Source organism: Peromyscus leucopus, chromosome 6, assembly GCF_004664715.2.
Source record: "Peromyscus leucopus breed LL Stock chromosome 6, UCI_PerLeu_2.1, whole genome shotgun sequence".
Lineage (NCBI taxonomy): Eukaryota > Metazoa > Chordata > Mammalia > Rodentia > Cricetidae > Peromyscus > Peromyscus leucopus.
The window spans coordinates 12,961,279-12,983,510 of record NC_051068.1 but is presented as its reverse complement, the minus strand read 5'-3'; the positions used below and the strand labels follow the sequence as shown (position 1 = coordinate 12,983,510).

Here is a 22,232-nt window from a genome sequence, read left to right as displayed (position 1 = left end):
CTATCCTTTATACGCCTCCATGGAAAAAAAAAAACATGTTCTTGCCATGTGCAGCTTGTCCTTGTGATTGTACACAGCTTAAACTCATGAGAACTTTACTCTTATGGGTTTTTGTTGTTGTTGTTTTAAATTCTCTGATGCTCTGAACAAAGGAGGCTATTGCATGAGACTTCAGGCTGCCTCTTTTATCGGCTCCATTCTCCCAGGTCTGACTGCCTCTACAGCAGTGACACTTTGTGACGGGATTACAGCCCTAGACCACCACACTCTGTCTATGCAGGGCTTTGTGTGTGTTAGGTCACTGCTCCACCAATAAACACCCCAGACCCTGCAGGACTCTTTCTTCCAGACCAACAGTTTCTACACTGCAGGGAAGTGTTTTCTAAGTCATCTAGACCAGAGGTCACAAACCCAAATGCCAGGAGCACTAAACAGGTCTCAAGTCACAGCGATTGAAGTCAGCTGGGCATCATGTCCTTCCTCGTACTAGAGGGCTGCCAGTGGGCTCCAGCTGCCACTGAGGGGCGAGGGCGTGGATAGTGTGCATGAACCAAGAAAACACACTCAGCCCAATGTGGCCCAAGTGAAGGCAGTCATACTCGGCCAGACAGAGTAGGGGTTCCCACCTGCCTGCCTGGCCGGTGCCAGCAACTGGTCGGATGCTGAGGGGCGGAAGGGCTGTAGGCAGTTGTCTGTGAGATGAAATATATTGTACCCTGATCATCCCAAGAGCTACCTCTTCATCGGTGGCAAAGGACATCATGATAATAGCAAAATTCAGTTTTATTTCCAGACACTGCTCACCTGGAGAGTTTACATTTCCTCAAATAAGGGGATTCTAAAAGCACAATAATGGTCATAATCACACACAGATTTTCCCATCGTCAGGAGACTCCTAAAAGTACCCCAGCTGCAGCCATCTGAAAGCTGTGGCTTGATGATCTGCCTGCAGTTGTACAGCCCTGCAGGACCAGGCTCCTTGTCTCCACCAGACAAGGTGGAGGTCACCCACCCCCATAGAGCTTCCCAAGGCCCAGCCTGAACAATGTCCCAGAATAATGAGATCAAAACACAATTTTGTTTTTATCAACCATCACTCCTTCAAAGTTTCATGGAAGCTAGAGAAAGAAGCCTGGTGATGCCACGGCCCAAACATCCTCCGTGTGTCCCCAGTGAGGCTCCCTTGTGTCCTGATAGATTTGTAGCCCTTATCCTGCAATGCTGGTAAGAAGACTGCCTGAGAAGGTGTACTCTCCTGGGCTCTCTAAGCAAAGCATCAGTTTCCCTCCCTCCCTCCTCTCTTCCTAGCATGCTCCCCTCTCCCCGTCCAGATACCTATGTGGATATACTCCCCTTCACATCCTCCTCCTCTCCCTTGTCCACCTCCAAATGACCAAGAACGAACTCTCTTTCCACTCCTGCTCTTAAATCATGTCAGTTAAGGATAGCTGAGCTAACTGAGGAACACAGAGGTCAAACCTTTGAGACTCAGCATGGAACAGGCATGAGCACTACAGTGTACCGGTGAACACGGGGTACTCTGAAGAGACAGAGGGGGAAGTGGGTCTGGGTTTCACTCAGGACGCTTGTGGCCATAATTGTGAGGCATGCTGAATCTATCTATATTGGCTGTGCACTGCCAAGGGCACCATTCAGAAGAAGCGGGCTGCAAGCCGTGCCCTCTGGAGCTGTGTAACACTGACGCCTGGGAGGAGAGAGCAGCCCAGTGTGCCCACGGAGATCCAGCAAACCCATTTTTGAGTTAGTCTACCTATTAGCAGCAAGCAGCCGACTGACTTTCCCTAGCTGAGCATGCTGGGAAACCACTCAGTAACGTTCCACCAGCAAGAACTTAACAGATACCCTTAATCCTCAGCTCTGGAGGAGGCTGAGAAACCATGCGCTGTGGTTTAACAAAAGAGAACCTGTAGTGAGCACTGTGGAAGCTGAAGCAGGAAGATCAAGAGTTCAAGGCCAACCTGGGAATCCGTTGTAGAACTATTAATATTTTCTCCCAGTTGAAACATTCTCTCAAGAGACTGTGCCCTCGGGAAGCTCAGAAAACTTACAAGACTGAGGACAGTTCAAAACTTACAAACCCTCCCAAAGGTTCTATAAGCAATGAACAATTCTGAGAGAAAGAAAACTCTTCGCTAGAGCTGTCTGCAAATTGGACAGAGAGCTATAAGGGATGCTGCTTTTCTGAGTCACTGCCCATCCTGGGGTGGGCTGTCTTTGAGGAACCCACACTCCGGACAGTCATCCCTCATCCTTGTTTCGGTAAGTACTCCCCAAGAAACTCATGGGTCCCCCAAACCAGACTTAGGTAAACTGTTATGGTGGCCTGTTATGGGTGTCCTACCTCCAGTGAGTCCACGCTGTTCATATCTCTGAAGAAAACGTTATACTATGCTAACCTACACAGGGAGACTCTTTCTCTGGAAGGAAGAAAATGGAACAGGGAGGGAGTGGAGAGGAAGGATGGGGAGATGGAAAGAGGGAGACAAGGGGACTTAGCAAAAACATTTGGAGCTTAAGGTAAACACTGAGAGGCCCAGAGTGGATAAGGGAGGGGGTAGGTTTTAAGCTTCATGCCTCCGATCCCAGCTCCGCCTTAAGAAAATCACAAGTGAGAGCACACATATCGCCCATGTGTGACCCACGTCAGTGAAAACTGACACTGCCTTTTTTTTTTAAGAACACAGGGACAAGGACCCACTCACAGCTACCCTGGCAGTTCACTGAATTTACAGCAGCCTTTGCCAACACAGGAATCCCACATCACTGACCAAATTCCCGCCCACCTACATGTCAACATGCACACAGGGACACATACCTTGTGTTCCTCCTTCATGACCTGCTCAATGAGCTCGGATTTCACGGGAGGCTTCGAGTACTGGCCAGAGAGGAGACCATGCCCCAACTTAGTCCTAGCCAGGAGAGAGACAAACAATAAAGAAGCCACTGCTGTTTCCCACAGAGGTGTGGAGGTCACCCATGAGTCCTTGTGGAGGGGGCTGCTCCTCACAAACAGCTTGGTTTTTGCCTCTGCTTGATTCTGACTCCACTCTCAAAGCTTCCTCAGTACTTTATAACTTTATTAATCTCTTCTTATAAAGGTAACACACACCCATTCTAGAACACTTAAAAATACAGAAAATAAAGAAGAAAAAGGAATTGCCTTCAACTCAGCAGTAACCAATGCGAACACCCCACCAGAAACTTCAAACACAGCATTGGGCACTTACATCTGGGTGTTGAAGTCCTGGGTTGGATCTAATGGCGAGTAGTCAAATATCCTTGGGAGGTTTCCTACGTACCTAGGAGACAACAGGACAGTCACCACAGAGACGGGACAACAGAAACAAGCTGTCACTCTACTGACACCCAGCTGAGCAAAGGCTTTTCTGAGGTCCTCCCTCCACAACAGACTCATCCCCAAATCCACAACGCACGGTCTCACCCTCCCTCAAGGCTCTGTGACGCCTTCAGATGTGCCCATCTCCTCACCTGAGACAGAGGCTTAAGACTTAGAATTCTCTCACCAGTCCCCCACACCATTCTGACATATCAGAAACCATGTCACTACCATCACTGCCTCAAAAACAAATGGCATCCAGCAAATGGGGAGGGTAAAGGAAGAGTGTTGCGAGTTCAAGGCCAGCCTGCTTGTGCTCCACAGTGAGACCCTGTCCCACACAAAACAGGTTAGGTTAGTGGCAGCCTTCTTCAAGCCAAAGGGAAGACCAGACCCTGAACTCTGCCTGGCTCAGCTGTGGGTTCCTCCTTGGTTTTTTTTTTTTTTGGTTTGTTTTGTTTTGTTTTTGTTTTGTTTTGTTTTTTGGTTTTGGGGGGTTTTGTTTGTTTGTTTGTTTGTTTTTTGCTGTGAATTTTGCTCTATCGCTTTATTGAAAGTCTCCATCCTCGGACTATTATGGTCTAATATCAACAATGATCTGATTGTAGGACTTTTATATAAAACATTTCCTTTACTGTTAGGAATTGTGCCAGTGACTTCAAAAGGAAGGTGGCAGCAATGACAACTGCCCTAACCGCCTTTCTTGAGGTAAAGGTCTCTCGAGAAGGGACTTTTGTGAGGCCGAGAAATTTTTCCCTGCATCCCTCTGATCAAGAGGTTGATATTGCCATTATTTCATGAGAGAGATAAGAACTTGGGGTGCACGTTTACTAGGTAGCATCCAAGTCAGCCAGGAGTAGATGATGAAACCCAGAATGTACACACACACACACACACACACACACACACACACATACACACACACACACATGCACACGCACGCACACACACGCACACACACACACACTTGGCTCCAAAGCTGAGCTCTGAAACTTCAGGCTCTCACTGCTTGGCCACTCTCCCCCTGAAGGCCACAGTCCTGACAAAGCAGTAGGAGCCTTAACCCTGACAGCTAATATTAACTTGTACTCACTCCCTCCACTCCCACAGTCCGTGTCCTATCCACCCTCTCTGCTTTTTGTGGTTGTTTTGTTGTGAATTATCTGAGACAGGGTGTCACTCTACAGCCCAGGCTGGCCTCTGTCTTCATGAAGCCGACTGTTGCTGACTTTTCTGATCTCATTGTAAGCTCTCTCCCCCTGTCCATGATTCTCTGGCTGTTCACCAAGCTAACCCCGCTTCAAAACCAGGCCATCTGCTGTCTCTCTCGCTGACGCTTGGTAACTCTTCCTCGGGTATGTGGAAAGCCCCTTCCCAGACGGGGAAGAAGGAAGGGTAGCAGTTCACCCTCCCTGCTCCCTGCTGAGCTTCTCACCCTCCGTCACCAGCTGGGATTCCACGGTTTACTTATATTCTTTGTCATTATCTGTGACTCCAGACTCCATACTAAATGCAATCTGTGCGAAGACAGCATCTACAGCAACAGAACACTGTCTAACACGGGAACGCCTTTGGTACCAACTGAACGGGCTCATGTCATCTGTAAGGTTAAGGTCCCAGGAAAAAAGAAAAGCCACATCTGTGTTAAACACTCTACAAGCAATGCCTGAACTTAAAGATGATGGAGAGGGAAAATGTAGCAGACCAGAGCTAAACTACCCTAGGCTATTTTCAGCCCCTTTGAAAGTCACGTAATGCATCTAACCTAACACACTATTTATTAAAGTCTTTAAAATGTATTCTTAGATAACTAGTTTCCACAAATCCAAAAGCTAAAATGCCATCAGACAGTATCAATATCTACGGCAGATTTTCTGTGACCTGTCTGCCTGTGGTTCCCAGCAACGCATTTGGTAAACACTCTGATTTATGACCTTCTTTGTGCTGTAACTAACAAAATCTCATGTGACCAATCCACAGTGAGCATGTCTCTTGGGGCAACCTGAATACATGTTGTTCACAACGTCACTCACATTTGACTCAAGCATAAGCTCTCTCTCTTCCTTTTGAGATGAGAGCTATGTTTACACACTAAAATGTCACATCGCCACTTTCAAAAATGACTCCCAGTAACCAAATAGGGAATGCACTGCCACTCCTGGATGCCTGCCCCCAGCGGCCACATGTTCACAGCTGGTTCCCCAGCCTGTGGCATTACTGGGAGGTGGGAGCACATTTAAGAGGTGGGTCCTAGTGGGAAGAAGTTAATCCCTGGGGAAGTCCCTTCAGAGCAGACAGTGGGGCCTCTCCACACCACACAAAGCACCCATGATATGAATGAGTCTCCTCCACACACATTACTGCCACCACCTACTACACCATCAAAGGCCCAAAGCAATGAGGCCAACTGGTCGAGAACAGAGAGAGGTTTAAATCTTATATTCAATACCCAGGCATGAGCTAAACATTCATTAAAGAAAACATGTACAAAGTTAATTATTTGTCAAACTTCACAATGTAGAAAAAAAATCCTACATAAAAAGCACTAAAAATGTTGAAATTTGAAAGAGCACAAGTTTCTTCTATTATAATTTAAAATAAGTAATAATTATATGCCACCTTCCAGAAGGGCATTTTACAAGCACTTCAGAAAGAAACCTTGAAGTATACACCATGTAAGACAAACTTACATTAGCCCATACTCAAGAGATGATAAAAGACAGAAACATGGGTAAGAATTTATGAAAATAATATGATCCATAGTACATGCCTATGAAAAAGTTCCCCAAGCTAGAACTTCAAACTTCCTGCCCCTCTTTCCCACCCCCCATGACTGCCTTCTCCCTTGCCTTCATGGGATAGAACACCTACCTAACTATGTTCTTACACTGATTACCGAACGTCTGCCTTGGTGTGTTGCCTCAGGCCAGATACCAGACCCCTGAGTTTACTCTTGAATCACACACACACACACACACACACACACACACACACACACACACACACACACTAAACATAACATAGCTCATTCTTTACTGGAAAGCGGAAAAGTACATGTGGAAAACTGACAATATATTTTCAAAGCCAGAAAACAGCAATGAACGGCTAAGTACTCAAATTCTGAGAGGAAAAAGGTGATTATCCGACCTAACATACCCTATGTAACCACGAGGGCTTCAGCTCCATGTGGGAGAAATACCGCCTTGTGCTGTTCCCGGCATGCTCTCTGCTGGTCAGTCTATCTCAACACGAATGTCCTCTCCCACACTGAACCCAGTGTGGAAACCTGCCCACTCTAGAATCCTGGGCTGTGAGGCTTCCTGTCCTAAGCACAACCCAATGCAGAAAATGTCCACAGACACAGCAACGTATGTGGGGAGGCACAGGGAAGCGGCCACCTTGTACCTGTGGAATTAGGAAGCCCCCTAAATCGGTGTGTCCAGAGTCTGCCTGAAGAGTCAAATTTTCCAACTCAGATACATGATAGCTATTATAAAAACAACTGTGAAGGGCCCAGGAATATAGATATATAAAATTATAACCTTAATAAATAAAAGCTGACAGGCATCAGCTCTAAAGGTTAACTGCTAACAATGGCTCTCTGCTTTACAGCCAGCAACTCTGTCAACAGCCAGGGGTTAACTGTTTTCCCCCTTCCCCCTTATAGCCAGCAACTGCCTGGACCAAAGTTAACTTTTAATAGTTGTTTCTACGTGACTCCTAGCATGCACCCCATGCCTGATACTATAAAAGGGGGCTGGTACCCCCCTCCATTGCCACAGCTCCAGAATTCCAACATTAGCTGTGGCCTCAGCTGATAAGCTTTTGTGCCCTGCAGTGTTTTAATTTTAATTTTTTATTTTTATTTTTCTGGAATAAAGTTTGCTTCTGGTTTAATAGACTTTGGTGGTCTGTCCCCCATTATTGTGTGACCCCAGACCCAACATTTTGGTGGCCGGTATGGGGAACTCTAGAAATACTGGTTCTGGGCAGGGGGCACCCCAAGTCTCTGGCAAACTTGTTCTACTGGTTTTGGCCCATCAGTAGGTTTCTGGTTCTGGTTTCTGGTGTCAGGAGAGACTGGAACTCAATAAGCGTAGGTGGACGCACCAGTGACCTCTGAGCTGGAGGGGAACGAGGACACCCCAAACCCTCTTGTGGCCGTTCGGTTGCTTATCTGCAGCCCTTCCGGACTGGTTGGCATTCCGAGGTCCCTGAGCACAGCATTCTGCCTTGTGAATGTCTCCTCTGTTCTGTTGTCCTGTCACCTGTGGTCAGTCTCTTTATGATGACTGTCAGTAAATTAATGTTTACCCTGGGCCAAGGTCCTCTAGCCTCAGGCCCCTTTCAGTGTTTTCTCATTTCCAGGATGTCAGGAACATAAAGGGAGTTTTCGCCACCCTTCCATGCCCTTTGCCACCTCAGGAGTCCAGGCTTCCCAAGGCAGTTGAGCTCGCTCCAGTCTTCGGAGCAGCCTGCGGCCAGGGAGAAGACCCTCCCGGCTGCAGGTACCACAGTCCCTGGAATACCAGGAGGAGCCTGGCAAGGGAAGACAAAGGAGACTATGAGGCCAGGCACCCTGGTGGCCACTGCCAGCCAGTGCTTCTCCTGGATGATCTCCCAGGGAGGCAGGAATAGCCTGCCGCCTCCCCCACCCCTAAAAATTCAGCTGAGGAAAGTAAGAAAAGTTTTGTCTGGTTTGAATGCGTGAAGGTGGCCACTAAATGCTTATTTCTAAATGTACATGTCAACTATGTTCACTATATACTGGCTGCAGCCCTTACTTGATGCCCAAACTTAAAATGTACCTCTGGATGCTCTGGTCCTTAGGTCTGATATAATAAAGGTAAATAATAAGAATAACATCTTAAATTATACTATACACTCATATCTCAAGATTTATAAATTGCTTTTGAAATATGATTTAAATCCATATAATTTATAACAAAATTTGGCTTTAAGCTTATGACAAAGGGCTTATAATTAAAGTTCCATACATGGTTATATATATTTAATTCAACTCTTGTTTAAGATATATATGCACATATATGGCTTAAACTTAAATATATATATGAACTGTATTTAATTATGCATATATATGCTTATAAATTTAGATCCAATTATTATTTTAAAAAAAACTACTGCTGGTTTCAGATGTTTCACATTAGTACAATGTTGATACAAATTTAAAATTATTCTTGTTATGGTGTATGCATATATTTTTGTTCTTATCTAAAATATTGTAACCATACAATATATTGTAGACTACTGAGTGAAACCACAAGAAAGATTTTGGTAAAAATTTCTATGTTGTGTGGAAAACAACAACAACAACAAAAAAGGCCAGAGGGGATATAAACTATGTTGGTTATGGTTTCTCATACCTACAAATACTGAATTTAAAATTTGACCATATTAGGTTAATTCTGGTTGATTTTCTTCTTTTTAAAAATAGCTAATGATTCTTCACTACAAAATGTGTATGTTAAACATAGAGATATATACATATATGTACACAGGCTGGAGAGATGGCTCAGAGGTTAAGAGCACTGACTGCTCTTCCAGAGGTCCCGAGTTCAATTCCCAGCAACCACATGGTGGCCCACAACCGTCTATAATGAGATCTGGTGCCCTCTTCTGGTGTGCAGACATGCATACAAACAGAACACTGTATGCATATATATATACATATAATTATTGTTTTTAAAAAAACATGTTTTAAACAAATACATGGCTTTTGGCAGCCATCTTTTACTAAGGTTATAAAGATCTATTCAGATTAACAAAGGCTGACTTAGAGATTTACACCTAAATATTTATGTCATTGCCAAATGTTCAACAAGCTTCTAGAAAATTTAAATAAATGGCTACATGTCTCTAATAAATAAAGTACTTGATAAATATTCAAGCTGCACCTCAATGCTTTTATACAAAAAAAAGTACCTTGCTCTGACAGCTAAACTTTGTAATTTAAGAGTCACGCAGATGATAAGATGATAATGGTTTAAAAAACATAAAGGATCATAAAAAAACAACTAAAGATTACAAATATATGGCAGGGCTAGAGTGCCAAAGAGAGTCCAATTGCAATGACGGATCTTAACAGTGTTAGAAATGCTAGGACTCTAAGTACAAGAACCAAAAGAATTATAAATGAATCCCAAATAATGAACTTTGAGATTGTTTGCACTCTGGAGCTTGGTTTTACTTTATACAGATTATGGTTATGCCATGTTTTCCCCTTCTTTAAGTAAAAAAAAAAAGGTATTTTATTTTTGATATTGCAAAAAGACATTTGAGAGATCTTAATCTTTTTAAGAACATTTTTAAAAATACTTAAGTTTATAAGGCTATGGGACATTTTCAGTTTATAAAATGCTCTATATTGTTAGTATTTGGGCTTAAAATAAAAGACTAAAAATTAAGGCCACAGCCATGAACACCAAATACTAACCAGAAACTAGGATGTTCATTTCTTATGATGCAGTAAGACAACAACAACCTAGACAAAGGGACTCCATGAGTCTAGACCCTTCAAGGATTAAAACAAACAAACAAAAAGCCTTTTACAGGGGTAGCCTAGGACCACCTGTATGTCAGATGTTTGCATTGAGATTCAACAATGGCAAAACCACAGTTATAACATAGCATTGAAAAAGTTGAAAACCATTAATTTGGAGAATGTTCTCCTTACCCAAGGTACATTCAGGCCTAAGAATGTTGTCTAGCTCCTTGTCTTTGCTAAATTTGTTAAACTTAAGCTATTTAGATTAACTGACTTATATTAATGTTGCTATATCAGCATTTTGTTTTGGTTTCTTTACTGAATCTGTATTTAATACTAGAAGAAATTCATTTCAAAAATCATTGTTTTTAAGGCTACTTATTGTAGACTGTTAGAAAACATAACTAAATAAGCAATCATAAATAATCAAGTTCTTTAATTGTAGTCATGGTAAGTACTGATGTAATTATTTATAGGGATAAGCTTTACTCAGTCCCTTGCATATATTTTCAAGATAGAAACAAAGTTTGTCTATTCAGATATACCTGGACAGCCCTCATACTTCAGAGATCTGCAGAATATGGCATTTAAATGTTGATCTAAAAGCTTATTATATCAGACAGACCCCCAGACCCTAGCAGTGACCCAAGGTCTCCAAAGAAGCCTACATATGGGGTACCACAAGGTCTCTGCCTGGATTATGGCAACGCTGACCACAGGGCAAGATGCCATAATGCAACGCCTGCCCCCAGGACCCAGCCCAGACTGTGGACAAGCAGCAGGACACTGGAATTGATTGCATCCTTTTGCCTGGACAAAGTAAGGTCAGTCTTCCGTTTCCCTATTCCATAGAAACAAAGTGCCGCCGGGCGTTGGTGGCGCACGCCTTTAATCCCAGCACTCGGGAGGCAGAACCAGGCGGATCTCTGTGAGTTCGAGGCCAGCCTGGGCTACCAAGTGAGCTCCAGGAAAGGCGCAAAGCTACACAGAGAAACCCTGTCTCGAAAAACCAAAAAAAAGAAAGAAACAAAGTGCCTTCTGGGCTTGATGACTGAAGAAGATGATGCTGTTCTGATACTTGTGATTCCAACACTATGGAGATCTGGGTATGGACTGGTCCCTGTCATTTATAGAATTGGAAGCTGCTTGGTCTGCACTCAGATATAATTTATCCTTCTCAGATCTCTGATAGTACTGATGGCTAGGCTAGCTATAACTTTGTCAGCTTGACAGCATTAGACAACCAGATCTATAGCCAGCTTGTTAGTTCATGTTTAAGAGAATGTTCTAAGATAGAAAAGTTTAAATAAGTCATAAAGGTTTAAATTTAGATCTAGAAAAAGGTCTGAGGATATAAAAGCTTATAAGCTTTGAGAATCTCAAAAAATGATTTTAAATATGGATCTAGAAAAAGGTCTGAGGATATAAAAGCTTATAAGCTTTGAGAATCTCAAAAAATGATTTAAGATATAAATATAAGTCATAAAGATATAAATAAATGACAGATTATAAAAAAAAATGTTTCAGATTGTTCTCCTGTTCTATGATATAACAGTTCAGAGATTTACATTTATTAGAGTTCTAATAAGCTGGTAAGACAATGATTACTTACTGTTCAGTCACAAGCTCAACATTTTAGATTTATTTTAGATGTCATCTAAATATATCTAAATATAAACCTAAAAGTGCTTCTCATAAAAAAAATAAAAAAAAAAAAAAAAACCCTCTGTCCAATTTATACCTGACTTTCACATGTTTTTAACTCAAATCTGTAGTTCTTGTTGGGACTCAAAGATATGAGTCCACTCCTGCTGTTTTGCAGATACTCATTACCTGCTTTATCGACAATATGGATTTCAGTACAGATTGGTAATACCAATGTATCTAAAACTTCTATGTCATTTTGTAAGATAGTTTATGTAGGCCTCAGAGGATTAAAAGAGTTGGAAGACCTAGATCCACTTCACAGAGGTTGAAAGGACCTCAGATGAGTACAGCTTACTCCTAAAGATGATATTTTTCTCTCTCTCTCTCCTGGTCTTGGGACTCCTGAGGATATGGGCCTAAGGGTTCCAAATAAGTTCATAAATCTTAACTTCTGTTCCTAGTTTAAGTTTGTCTCAACAGGGTTCCACTTGGCTGACAGACACTCCAAGCTTCAGTTGCTGACTGCACTGTTCTGGACTTGCTAAAAGCTGACATGGACCAGCCCAGCCAGTGTGAAGGCTCCTTGTCTCCACCTGGGTAAAATCATATGGTTCTGTTAAGTGCCCCACTTCCTAAATTCCCTCCTGACCTTTGACTAGCCTTTTTTAGCCTTCCTGAATCCTGACCAACTACGTCCCAATTCAGCCTGAAGAAGCTATAGAAGAGAATACATCATCCCTGCTCCCAAAACAGGCTAAAAAGGCCAACTCAAAGGAAAACTCCCTGACACAGGGGAGTCAAATTAGCTAACTATAATGCCCATTGGCATACCAAGGAAATGGGCCCAGGGTTATCAATTGATAGATTAACTGAAATGATTCTACAGTAATATAAGACATTTAATCTTCTTTATACAGAGCCAAAAGGTCATTATATAGCTTAAAGTTATTATTTTATATAAATCATTCAAGATTATAATCTGGCTTATATTTAGACCTAAAAGAATCAAAGGTTTGATTCTGATTATAACTCAAGGGGAGAATGAAGGGTCCAGGAATATAAAAATATCAAATTATAAGCTTAAGAGATGAAAGCTGACAGTCATCAGCTCTAAAGATTAACTGCTAACAATGGCTGCCTGCTTTACAGCCCGCTCCTCTGTCAACAGCCAAGGGTGAACTGTTAACCCCCTTCCCCCTTATAACCAACAACTGCCTGGACCAAGTTAACTTTTAACAGTTGTTTCTACGTGAATCCCAGCATGTACCTCATGCCTGATGTTTCTGTGTGACTCCTAGCATGTACCCAATGCCTGATACTATAAAAGGGGGCCAGTATCCACCTCCATTGCCACAGCTCCAGAATTCCAGCATTGGCTGTGGTCTCAGCTAGCTGATAAGCTTTTGTGCTCTGCAGTGTTTTATTTTAATTTTAACTTTTTATTTTTATTTTTCTGAAATAAAGTTTGCTTCTGGTTTAATAGACTTTGGTGGTCTGTCCCCCATTATTGTGTGACTCCAGACCCAACAAACTGGACATATGACATGCCCCATATAAGATGTAGTGATATCAAATCACTTCACCAGTCTCTAGGAGCTTGATCAATGTGTACTTTTTCCTTACTGCAGACTCACACCTAGCAGCCCAGGCCACTATCTGGAAACTACACTCTCAGTAATAAAAAGTAATAACCTAAAGTTCTCCACAGAATTCTCCTCTGGAGAATGGGTGCTGACCACACAGGTCACTAGCCCTCTACTGGCCCAGCTACAGAAAGGATCTGGCAGGTGTGCTATGAGGATGGCTGGCTGACTGTGGAGCTGCTCAGTGTCCAAGCACTCTTCCTCTCACCTCATCTGTAGTACTAGGGTACTGTCCCGGGGTTCAGGAGGATGCAGCAGAATCCCCAAGGCAATAGCAATGGGTTTCCCCATCACACAGGATGGACTAGCCCAGAGAGACTGGCAGCACAGTGGCCCATCAGCAGTGGGGCCCACTTACGCTCTCTGGAACTCGGGGATGCTGAAGATGGCCTGCATGACAGAGCTGAGGTAGCAGCTGTTCCCCAGGTTCTTCAGGCCCGTGTACCCTGGTCCATACATCGGCTTCAGCTTAGTCCCTGACTCTTGGATCACTTCCCACTCGCTGACTCTTGGCTTGATGTCATTGTCCCGGAGCCCATTCTCTGTCTGACACATCATGAAAGAGAGAGAACAGAACAGGGCTTTAAAGGGGATTCACAATCAAAACTTATGTCCATGAATTAATTATTTCTAATGCAATAGTTGTTTCTGCCATTTTCCTCAAATTACATGGGGAAAATGAACAATCTATTTAAAAATATTAAGAGACAATGATGATTACATAAGAATGTAAATGTACTTAATGTCACAAAACAGTATACTTAAGATTAGCTAAAAGAACAATTTTATGTATATTTTACCACAATTTTTTAAAACATGAAAAGGTTTGGGGTTTTTGTTTGTTTTTTTTTTTTTTTTTTGGTTTTTTTTTTTTTTTTTTTTGTCTCTCAGAACCATCTGAGAGAGGGAAGAAAGGAAATGGTGAGGAAGTGGAAAGATGAGAAAGAGCCCAGCAGCATGAGAGCATACAGAGTGCTGGCCGGGCAGGGGAGCAAACACAACCTCACACCACAGTTTAGTTTTTTTGGGAAAGAGAAAGAACAAGAAGGAAAGAGATAGGAGGCATAAGAAAAAAGAAGTCAACATGTGATACCTCAGTAAAACCCCCCACTCTATCCCCTACAGACAAAGAGAAGCTTAAACCAGGATTCCTAAGTGTAGATAAGAACTTAGACCCCTTTTCCCCAGGTGGCTGTATCTGCTACACGGACTTTGGAAAACACAGTCAGGATATTCAACCAAAAGACTAAAAAGGGAGGCGGGTTAAAATAAATTATATGGTCTGTGCCTTTAAGAACTAGCCTCACAAAGAAAGGGGAGCGCTCCTTCCAACCTCCCTGCTGCGAGTGAGAGATTTGGAAGAGCCTCCCTGGAGGCTTATAAACTTAGAAAACACCTTACTTTTGCATTCTGTACCTAAAGTCTCCAGTGGTAGCTTTGGGGACATGATCTAGGCACAACAAGACCCTCACTCTATTGTCTCAAAAAGGGGGCCTTAGACAAAGATATCTCAATATAGATAGACCCAGGCCAGTTTCAAGTCCCCAGAAATGATGGCGCCAGCCCCAGGAACAAAAGAACAGAGTCAGAATGTCTGATGGTAACCAATTAACCACCAGATGTCCCTCTCCGGAGATAACATGACCAGACCCCGGAGAGGAGTTGTAAAACTCCTGACAGGGCAAACAGATAAGCTAGAAAAAGATAAAGTCCAGGCCCGGGAAAAACTGGACCAATCAAGGATGGACCCGTACTAACCCCCTCCCCTCTAAGAAATTTTATGGGCTTTGCCTATAAAAACTAACTTCCCCAAGAAAGAGTAACTCTTCCCTGCCTCACTTGAGATGGCTTGAGTTGAGTTCCCTGTCATGACTTGTAACAGATAAACCTTGCTTTTGCATTCTGGTATGCTCATCCTTGGTGGTCTCTCTGGGGGTTACGATCTGGGCACAACAAACACATGAAGGGTGCAGCTCAAACGCTTGCAGAGCATGAATGCAGTCCTAGGTTCCATCCCCAGCACTCCTGTAGAATATTATTTTAAGATGTGTTACATTTGCCTATGCTGTAAAACATATGTTTAATGATGCAAAGATGTGTTGCATTCTTTTATGTTGCATTTTGTTTTTAATCTCTGTGAAGCTGTGTTACTTTGCCTGCCTAAAACACCTGATTGGTCTAATAAAGAGCTGAATGGCCAATAGCAAGGCAGGAGAAAAGGTAGGCAGGGCTGGCAGGCAGAGAGAATAAACAGGAGGAGAAATCTGGGGAGAGAGGATGAAGGAGCAAGAAAAGAAAGGGCCAGCCAGCCAGCCACACAGCCAGACACCAAATAAGAAGTAAATACACAGAGAAATAGAGAAAGGTAAAAGTCCAGAGGCAAAAGGTAGATGGGATCATTTAAGTTAAGAAAAGTTTGGCTAGCAAAGCTAAGGCCAGGCATTCATAAGAAAGAATAAGACTCCATGTGTGTATTTATTTGGGAGCTGGGTGGCAGGCCCCCCAAAAGAGTCAAAAGAGTAAAGAATAAATAAAACAGCCAGTTACACAGCACCACATAACCTGGGAGTGGTGCACACTTGTAATCCCAGAACTCATGAGGTAAGGCAGGAAGATCAGAAGTTCAAGGTCACTTTCAGCTACACAGTGGGAGGCCAGCCCAGGCTGCATGAGACCCTCACAAAAACTAAAAGCAAACAAACAAACAAAACCCAAATAGCAAGACAAGGGGACAACAAAGGACATGCAGTAAACAAAAAAGGCAGGTAAGGGGGAGAGGAGGAGGAAGGGAACCATCTGAGAGAGGAAGAAAGGAAAGGGTGAGAAAGTGGAAAGATGGGCATTAATGAGAAAGAGCCCAGCAGCATGAGAGCATACAGAGTGCTGGCCGGGCAGGGGAGCAAACACAACCTCACACCACAGGCCTCACAGGCAAAACTGCTCCATCATCGCTTCGAATGGCATCAAGTTAGAACAAATGAGAAGCAAAGTTTACAAGGTTTACAATCGTTTACTCCACCCACTACCCAGCAGCCCTCATTCCTTTTAGGAAATTCAACTAAATTCAGCAAACTAATGCAACAATTAAAATCTATAAAGTAAAGATGCACTTCAGTAGAATTCTATATTAAATAAACCAGAGACCATCCCCCCCACCCACCCATCACAGACACAGCGTAGAATTAGAGACAAAAATGTTCTCACCCTGTTCGCATGAAGCATGTCGATCCCGAAGTGGGCTAAGTGTTTGGCCAAATGAGGATCCAAAACAGGTCCCTCTTCTTGAAAAGAATAAACATCTGGAGGGTGAAGAGAAAACAGCACTAAGGTCTGTACATGACATCCAGGCACACTAAGCCTACAGCAGGGCTGGGTGTACCAAAGAGTAGACCATAAAAAATAGATGTAATAAATACACATATTTTCTAAACACACATCGATTCTCTAGAAAGTTTCAAAGACTTAAGGAAAAATGGGTTTTCTAAAGCAAAGTGGGGGAAAACAGCTGAAGGTAAGATAACTTAAAATGAGATGAATATGAAGACCTAACCATTGGGCTTTATAACCAATACCCATGAGGGCCTAATTCTAAGGCTGGGAAGCAGAGCGAGAAGGGGTGGGGAGAGTGACAGCCATCTGCCAGGGCAGAAGACCCTTGGAGTAGACGGGATATCCAGGCCCTGAGGCACAGCCGGATGGTGAGATGTGGTCAGACAGGCTCCTGTCTCTACCCTTTGGCCCATTTGCCCTTCTCTCTTGCCGTAGTGTCTATGAGTCACAGAGCCAGTGAGAAATGGAAGTGGGAATGCAGACCCATGCACTTCCCAAGGCTGCCACTCACCCAGCAGCCCATATCAGAACTGAGGAGGCAGGCATGCTCACCCTGGACTCACACCAGAACTGAGGTTGGCAACATGATCAACTCATCATCCATAACACTATTAAAAAGGTAGAGATGAGCTCCCAGACTGAAGAGATATGCTCACTCTGAGGTCCACACTGAACCTAGGGAAATGGACACATGATTACCCTAAAGGCCCCACACCTGTACTGAGGAGGCAAGTGACTGAGGACGTCTCAAATGTTATTCCCCCTGTGGCACCCTGGTGCTCGAGGGCAGTGTCTGGCCTCGGGATATTAATATCCCACAGGATAACATGTTTTGGGTAAAGCCCCATCAGATGCACAGACCGTGGACCAGGAGTCAGGGCTCCTTGGAAATGTTCCACCCCAGACTTACCCAAGCAGACTCTCCATTACCAACAAGACCCCAGAGACACAAAGTTTCAGAAGCATTGTAGGACCCTATCTGTCCTGAGAGAGTAATGCAAGGAGGGAGAAGAATGCACATTTCCTGTGTCTCATGGAGAGTCTAGTAAAGGCTAACTGATTGCCTCACGTCTCACATGTGGCCCAGAACCCTAGTGCCTCACTCCTGTCCCATCATCTCCTTCCTTCTACCTCAGCCTATTCAAGGTATCTCAGGCTATGGATGGTGAGGTGCCATCCAGGCACATTCTAGGAATGGAGACCCCAAACCACAGTCTCTTTTCTTCTAAATTTGGAAAATAAAATGCTTTAAGAAAAATAGATACGAGGTTGGAGAGATAGCTCAGAGGTTAGGAATGCTGGCTGCTCTTTCCTGAGGTCCTGAGTTCAATTCCCAGCAACAGATGTTCACAACCATCTGTGATGAGATCTGGTGCCCTCATCTAGGGTGTAGGCACAATACTGTATACATAATAAATAAACAAACCTTTTTCTAAAAGAAAGAAAAATAGATACAAAGACATCATCCTTTAGAGCAGTCTCTTCAGGGCTGCCTAAGGAGTTTTTTTACTAGTTGGGACACTGGAGGATTGACAGAGGGAAACTATGTAGATGCTATGATGCTAGGATGATCCTCCGACCCACTGTGGCAAAGGGAGTTGGCCTTCCTATCACAAACAGATTGACTGTTATAGAGATTTCTCCCTACACTTTGTATTGTGGGTAGCAGCCTTCACTGATGTCTGCTGAACTATAATTCAAGTATTCTCGAAAGCAAAAGGAAAAGATGAAATCCCCAATTCAATTCAGGCAGTTTCGAGAGAGTAGTGGCCTCTGGATCCTAAGGCGTAAAGGAGCCTGCCTCTGTGTGAAAGGTAAAAGGCTCACAACAGGAAAAGACTTTATCACAAAGACAGAAGTAGAGGAAGAGTGCCGAAAACCCACAAAGGAAGTGAAAAGATTCTGGAAAAGAGTAGAAACAGCAAGTTTCCAAAAGGTTTAAATTTAAATACACACACACACACACACACACACACACACACACACACACACACACTAACATTTTTAATCAATGAGTGAGAAGAAATAGAAAAGATCAAATACTTGGCAGAATGTGAAAAATGACCGTCCTACAGCACTGCTATTCTACTCTCTTCAACCGGTGAGACTTTGAAAGCTTAAGTCACAGCTCTATTAGAAAATAATGAAGGCCGGGCAGTGGTAACGCACGCCTTCAATCCCAGCACTCAGGAGGCAAAGCCAGGTGGAGCTCTGTGAGTTCAAGGCCAACCTGGGCTACAGAGTGAGATCCAGGAAAGGTGCAAAACTACACAGAGAAACCCTGTCTCGAAAAGCCAAAAAAAAAAAAGGAGAGAGAAAAGAAAATAATGAAACTGCTAGGATCACCTCACTCCCACCCTGCCCCCACCCCCACCCTCAGCGACAATGCCCCGGGATCCTGAAACAAGTGAAAACCACACTGCCTCTGGTGGTTCTTAACCTACTAGGTTTTCTCACATTAAGAAAACACCATTTCCTACCTCAGGTGGCTAAATGTCCAAAGATACCATGTGATTTCATCAAATATGATAGTCATTTCTTACGCCAATAGCAAAAACAATTTAGGGAGTTCAATACCAGAAACTGAACATGAACTTGATCCTCCTGTGGCAATGATGAAGATCTGTACAAGTGACACAGGATGTCTTCAGGGGTGAGCGCTGCTGCCCTCTGTGTTTTCACTGGGAAATTCACGCTCTCTCCCAGTTCAGCTTAGCAAAACTGTCGTGGAACTATCAAGAACTATCCTAGCATGTAAGTATTGCTAGGAAGTCAGGATGCTTCCACACTCCCTGCCATGGCATAAAACCTGAGTCAGAAACGGCAGTGCTGAAGCCCAGGGAGAGGCTTCTGGGTAGAACAGACAGTGCTCAGTATGAGCTGAGTGGTGACTCTCCGGGTTCCAGTTCAAGGATAAGATAAGCCAAAGAGCCAGAGGTTTCAATCCACACAAAAGATAAAGGAGAAAGTTGGCGTAGGCACGCCCCATGCACGGGAGAAGCAGGTTACAGGTTGAAAGGACAGTGAAGGAGCAGGCTGGCAGCAGACATGGACATGGCACTGAGGTGTGAAAAAGAAAAGGATCTGTGAGAAATAACCAAAACAGTAACCGTGTGTCACCTGAATAGAAAGATTTATTTTACCTTTTTCTATTTTTCACATTGATTGTAGTATTCTAACTGAAAAATATACACATGGCCTGGCGGTGTCTCTCAGTTGCTAGCATGCTCGCCTAGCGAGAAAAAGCCTTAGGTGTGTTCCTCAGCACTGCATAAACCGGGCCTAGTGCCACATACCTGCAATCACAGCACTTGGGAGGAAGCGGCAGAAAAGGGCCTCAGGAGTTCAAGGTCATCCTTAGCTACATAGAAAGTTCGAGGCCAGCTCGGGTTACATGAGACTCTTTTGTTTTGTTTTGTTTTTAACTTTGTAAGTAATTCCCACAACTAAAACAATTATCTTACATAATACGTTCTGAGGATTCATAGACCTCTAGACAAACTTGTCCAGCCACATTGATCAACCCATTCATTACAGTCAACAAACACAACTGAACACAAAATACACACAGATAGGAAAGTACAACATTGGGTAAAATAAGCAGGGCCCCTGGTCTCATGAATGTAAAGTCTAATATCCCAAAACAGTCTTGGAAGTCATGCTGGAATGTGGTGAAGAACCACAGACACCATTTTAGAGAAGGCTCATTTGTGTGGTCTACGCTCTTAAGCTCAAGGAAGCTCTCATGCTCAGGAAGGAACCAGGTAGTCCCACTGCTGGGCTCCCAACTTAGAGACCCTGTCGGACACCAAGGGAACAAAAGGCCGAGGAAATGCATGCTGGTCCACAGAGGCACACCCCTCATCAAGAGCTACCTGTATCCCACAGAAAAGAGAAATGAGAGGCTGTGCCAGCAATTCCACTAGAAAACTAAACACAAAATGGATGTACTGACGACGTATGGCCATCCCCAGGGCAGGCAAAACCCGCACTGAAGTCAGGAAAGGAGGCCTGCTGAGACTAAGCCGTCAATCGTACAAATGAGGAGCATCTTTCCTCTATTCGTTCACTGCACAAATCCTTACAGCGACTACTATGCAGACGGCAGCACTAGAGGACAACAGAGATGCTGTCCAGGCCCCACTGTCCCCGGTTACCCCCTCTAACCTAACTGCCATAGGACCCTGTAACAGCTCTGCTGGGAAGCAGCACAAGGTGCGTCCAGCACACCAGAAGAGGACAGGCCAGGTTAAAGCTAATATGAAGTCATCAAAGCCTTGATTCAGACCCTATAGGCTGTGAGAGACAAGAGGGAGCTTATGTCCAGGTCAAGGATGAAAAGAGCCAAAGAAGGAAGGCCCAGGTGAGGAGCCATGCTGCTGGCACAGTCAGTGAGATGAACCAGTCTGCAGCTGCCTTGGGCATCTGGACTGTCTGTGTGCAGTCATCTGGCACAGAAGTACCTTCCCAGGTAAACAAGCCGCTTCCATGACGGGATTAATACAACCCTCTCCCACCTCCAGCTCATCTTACTCCCTTCCTGACAAGAACCCTCCTGGCTTGGCCAAAGGGCGTCTCCTCCCACACAGGGGAGCTTGGTTTGTTTGTGTGGTGATTTGGTTCTTGTTTTGTTTGTGCTGTACCCATGGGGACCCGGAGTGGAACTGGATACGGGTTCATTTGTGTGAAACGTGCCATCATTTTGGCCTAGGCTGGTGGGTCAGGGCTTCTTGAGAAAACAAAACCCTAAGCAGAGGCCTTATGAATGAAGAGGGTCTCGCTGAGCAGGTACAATGTCACTGGGAAAGGAACCAGGGTGGACAGACCAGGATACCACTGGATATTTGAATACACAACCTTAGATTCCATGTCCACCTAGCAATCTTCTAAATATAATTCAGCTCCCACAGGGAAAGAATGTACTGGTTGAGTTGACATAAACAGCCCACAGATTTGCAGTAGTGGTTCTCATTATGACCTAAAAAAAAACAAATGTCCTGACTTTGAGACTGTCTTTTTCACAAATTAGCATGAGGACCTACTGAGTGGAGAAAACCATTCCTTAGTCACCCTGTCCCTCAGCAAAATTATCTGCCCCAGAGTGTAACCCAAATCCCACACAGCAGGCACTGTGTCTTCCATGCTTCAACATCCTAAAGACTCAATACTGAACCCTTAAAGAAACTTGCATTGTTAGGAATGTATTTGGCTTATAAAGAAGTAGAAAGTTGAAGCTAACCATCTATTTTAAAAGATATAAGGGGAAGCCACCTATTAAAAAGATGTAAGGGAACAAGCATTGATTGCTGCAACCCACAACTAACAGGAAATGAGAGACTGAACAAAGACTTTAGGAAAACCAACACCACACAGCAGGGGTGGTCAGCCTTCCTAAAGCTGTGGCCCAAACCAACACCACACAGCAGGGGTGGCCAGCCTTCCTAAAGCTGTGACCCAAACCAATACCACACAGCAGGGGTGGTCAGCCTTCCTAAAGCTGTGACCCAAACCAACACCACACAGCAGGGGTTCTCAGCCTTCCTAAAGCTGTGACCCAAACCAACACCACACAGCAGTGATTCTCAGCCTTCCTAAAGCTGTGGCCCAAACCAACACAGGCGTTCTCAGCCTTCCTAAAGCTGTGGCCCTTCAATATAGTTCTTCATGTGGTGGTAACTCCCAACCACAAAATTATTCCATTGCTACTTCATAACTGTAATTTTGCTACTGTTATGAATCATAATGTAAA

At 43.9% G+C, this 22,232-nt stretch overlaps 1 protein-coding gene across 2 annotated transcripts in view; it reads right to left on the bottom strand.

The window, feature by feature from the left end:
• The window catches only part of Usp13 (ubiquitin specific peptidase 13), a 123,710-nt gene that overhangs the window by 49,842 nt on the left and 51,636 nt on the right, over nt 1-22,232 (bottom strand). For both annotated transcript variants that reach the window (XM_028872663.1, XM_028872665.1), the window contains exons 7-10: nt 16,358-16,452; nt 13,512-13,699; nt 3,249-3,320; nt 2,837-2,930 (exon numbers count right to left, since the gene is read on the bottom strand). In XM_028872663.1, coding sequence (XP_028728496.1) covers nt 2,837-2,930; nt 3,249-3,320; nt 13,512-13,699; nt 16,358-16,452 — 449 coding nt within the window. The remainder of the gene's footprint in view (nt 1-2,836; nt 2,931-3,248; nt 3,321-13,511; nt 13,700-16,357; nt 16,453-22,232) is intronic.